At 37.1% G+C, this 2,500-nt stretch overlaps 2 protein-coding genes across 4 annotated transcripts in view; both read right to left on the bottom strand.

Moving 5' to 3' along the window:
• Positions 1 to 2,500, bottom strand: part of LOC137998846 (QRFP-like peptide receptor) — an 82,998-nt gene that overhangs the window by 64,580 nt on the left and 15,918 nt on the right. The gene's annotated exons all lie outside the window — the stretch shown is intronic.
• Positions 59 to 2,500, bottom strand: part of LOC137998845 (QRFP-like peptide receptor) — a 4,133-nt gene continuing 1,691 nt past the window's right edge. For all 3 annotated transcript variants that reach the window (XM_068844675.1, XM_068844673.1, XM_068844674.1), the window contains one exon: positions 59 to 1,345. In XM_068844675.1, the coding sequence (XP_068700776.1) occupies positions 428 to 1,345 (918 nt within the window). In that variant the 3' untranslated portion in view covers positions 59 to 427. The remainder of the gene's footprint in view (positions 1,346 to 2,500) is intronic.

Genomic DNA, 2,500 nt, shown 5'->3' with positions numbered 1-2,500 from the left:
GTCTAAAGTTTGATGATGTCGAACGCGCTCTCAGCTTTGTGGGTCCATTTCTTGCGCGCATGTTTTTGTTCGCGTCATGCAGCTCTCAAACCATGTGACACTGTGACACAAGTACATACGTACATCGACTTTATCTACCTCAAAATTCAGTGTAGGCTTAGTATTTTATTGCAAACGTGACCAGCCAGCCAAAAAATATAAACTAAAAAAGAGCAAACTTCAATATATTTCAATGGATGAATCTTTAGCATGCTTGCATCAGTCCACAGATCTTCCCGCTTTAAATTAACTTGAATAAAGTTTTTCCCCATTAAAAACAAAGAGAGAACTCGGAAGAAAGTGTTTAAAACGCTCAGTTTTTTTATACTTTGTAAACACATATTCATCAGTTAACTGACTGAAATCTCACAACTCTCAAGCCATTCTTTCAAGCCATTTCATTAAGAGGAATTACCTCAACTGGCTCCGAGCGAGGTCTACAACGCAATAATATAAACAGAGCTCTTTTGAACTCTGGCATTTTTAATGCATATAACAATGGATTTATAAGAGAATTTGCGAATAATAAGCAATCTAAGGAATAAGATAAATGCACCAATGTTTCATAAGAAATGCTTTCAAACATTTCGCCTGAGGTAACAGAAAAAAGAAACCTTAAAATTGTAAATGGCATCACTAGTAATAACGATACAATTGTTACAATGAACAATGTCTTGGTCAGTTTTCTTTCTCTTCTGATTGCACCATGAAGCTGAGGATGCGTTCCACAGTAAAATTTAGTAGCGATGGACGTGTAAGAAACAATCATGATAAAAAGGCAACAAAATAGGAACAAGTAGTATGATGCTTGCACGTGATAGAAAGAAGTGATATCCGAGCGGTTCAGGAAAAATGGTAAAGAAACGAGAGCTGTAGACAGGGCAGCTGTAAACCAAACACCCGCAACAGCTGCTCCAAATATCTTCTTTTTGATCAGGCGATGCTTGAGTGGACGAAAAGTTGCGTGCATCCGCTCCAAAGAAATAGCAGCAAGGTTTGCTACAGAGGCTGCTGGAAAGAAATACCACAAACTTGAAGTAATGAAGATCGCAAAGTTCCTGTGCAGGTTAATCTTCCAAAAGTTACAAACGTTACCCAGGAACAAAATCATAAAGATCAAGCTGTATGTAACAAACATGTCTGAAACCGCCAGGCTGATCACCAAGTACATGCTACGCTTGCGAAGGATTCGCTCTTTCAGGTAAATAATGATTGTAAGGGCATTCATGGTCACTATAGCAACGGCTTCGATGCTTAGTACTGTCAGCAAGGCAATGCACGTTTTGTGATGAGAATCATTGGTCATCTACGTGAAGAAAGAGAACGACGATTAGAGCATTAGGGTAGTTTGTGATCGGCTAAGAGAAATGTGGTTGTTAGCTAACGCAATACAAAAAAGAGGAAAGACGTAATTCGGTAAGAAAATCGAAGTTAACAAACTAAGCATTCTGATTGGCCAATAATCACAGATAACCAATCAAACGTGAGTCCTCTGCACAATTATCATAACTTTTATTTTATTTTTTTCCTGTATATTATCAATAAGTAGCCACAACTTTTTTTTCGTACAATTGGGCTCGTGCAGTTTAGTTGGTTTTTAAAAACCTTACATGTTTTTTTTGTCCCAAATTGCAGGAAAACATCGTGATTATTCGCATACACGCAATTTCGCTCTAAAGTGATGAACCGAATGCACTTCGTATTAGTAAGATTCCGTGCTAAAATGTATTTTATCATGATCGTTTGATAAAGCAGCTGAAAATGAAGTGACACAGAATAGAACCAATAAAAGCGGCCTCTAAGTGGCGCATTGACATCGAGCACAAAAGCTCGAATTGATGAGTCTGAATATTGATATACAAGTGGACGCTATCCTTGAGAAGACATTGTTGAGGAGACAGCCTATGTTTAAACCCTATGCACATATTTCTGGGTTGTTTCCCGAGTTTGTCTGCTAAATGTCTTGTAAAAGCGCACAAAAAATCATTGACTTTTGCTTACCTTTTTCCCTGTAGGTTCTTTATAATTTACCCAAAATACTTCAATGCTATTCAGTGTGCGTCCCGTTAACCGAAAGACAGAAAATAATCTATACCTGTTACACGTTTGTCAAATAGCGGAAATCGAAATATTTTAACTATGTATAGGTTTCGAGAAACTTGGCTCTTTTCTTCAAACGATATGTGCCACTAATTTTATATATATAGAATACATGTTTTATATGTCGATTCCTTTAAATGTTCAAATCCAAGTTCAAGATCACAAAATTCCGCATATATGTTGGCGGTAAAATCCGTTCTCAGGTTCAATCCGTTTTAACCTAGGTTAAATTGGTGATCCTCATATTACCTTGGTTGAATACGCACTCAGATGGATTGAAGAAACTTTTTTGAAGCCTAAATTAAGCCTAGAGAAAAATTAGGGTCAGGTTAGAATTATTGCTGGTTTTTAGAGGTAGATA

This window comes from Montipora foliosa, chromosome 4 (assembly GCF_036669935.1).
Source record: "Montipora foliosa isolate CH-2021 chromosome 4, ASM3666993v2, whole genome shotgun sequence".
Classification (NCBI taxonomy): Eukaryota; Metazoa; Cnidaria; class Anthozoa; order Scleractinia; family Acroporidae; genus Montipora; species Montipora foliosa.
Note: the sequence above shows the minus strand (reverse complement) of the source record. Positions and strands in the feature narration are given on the sequence as shown.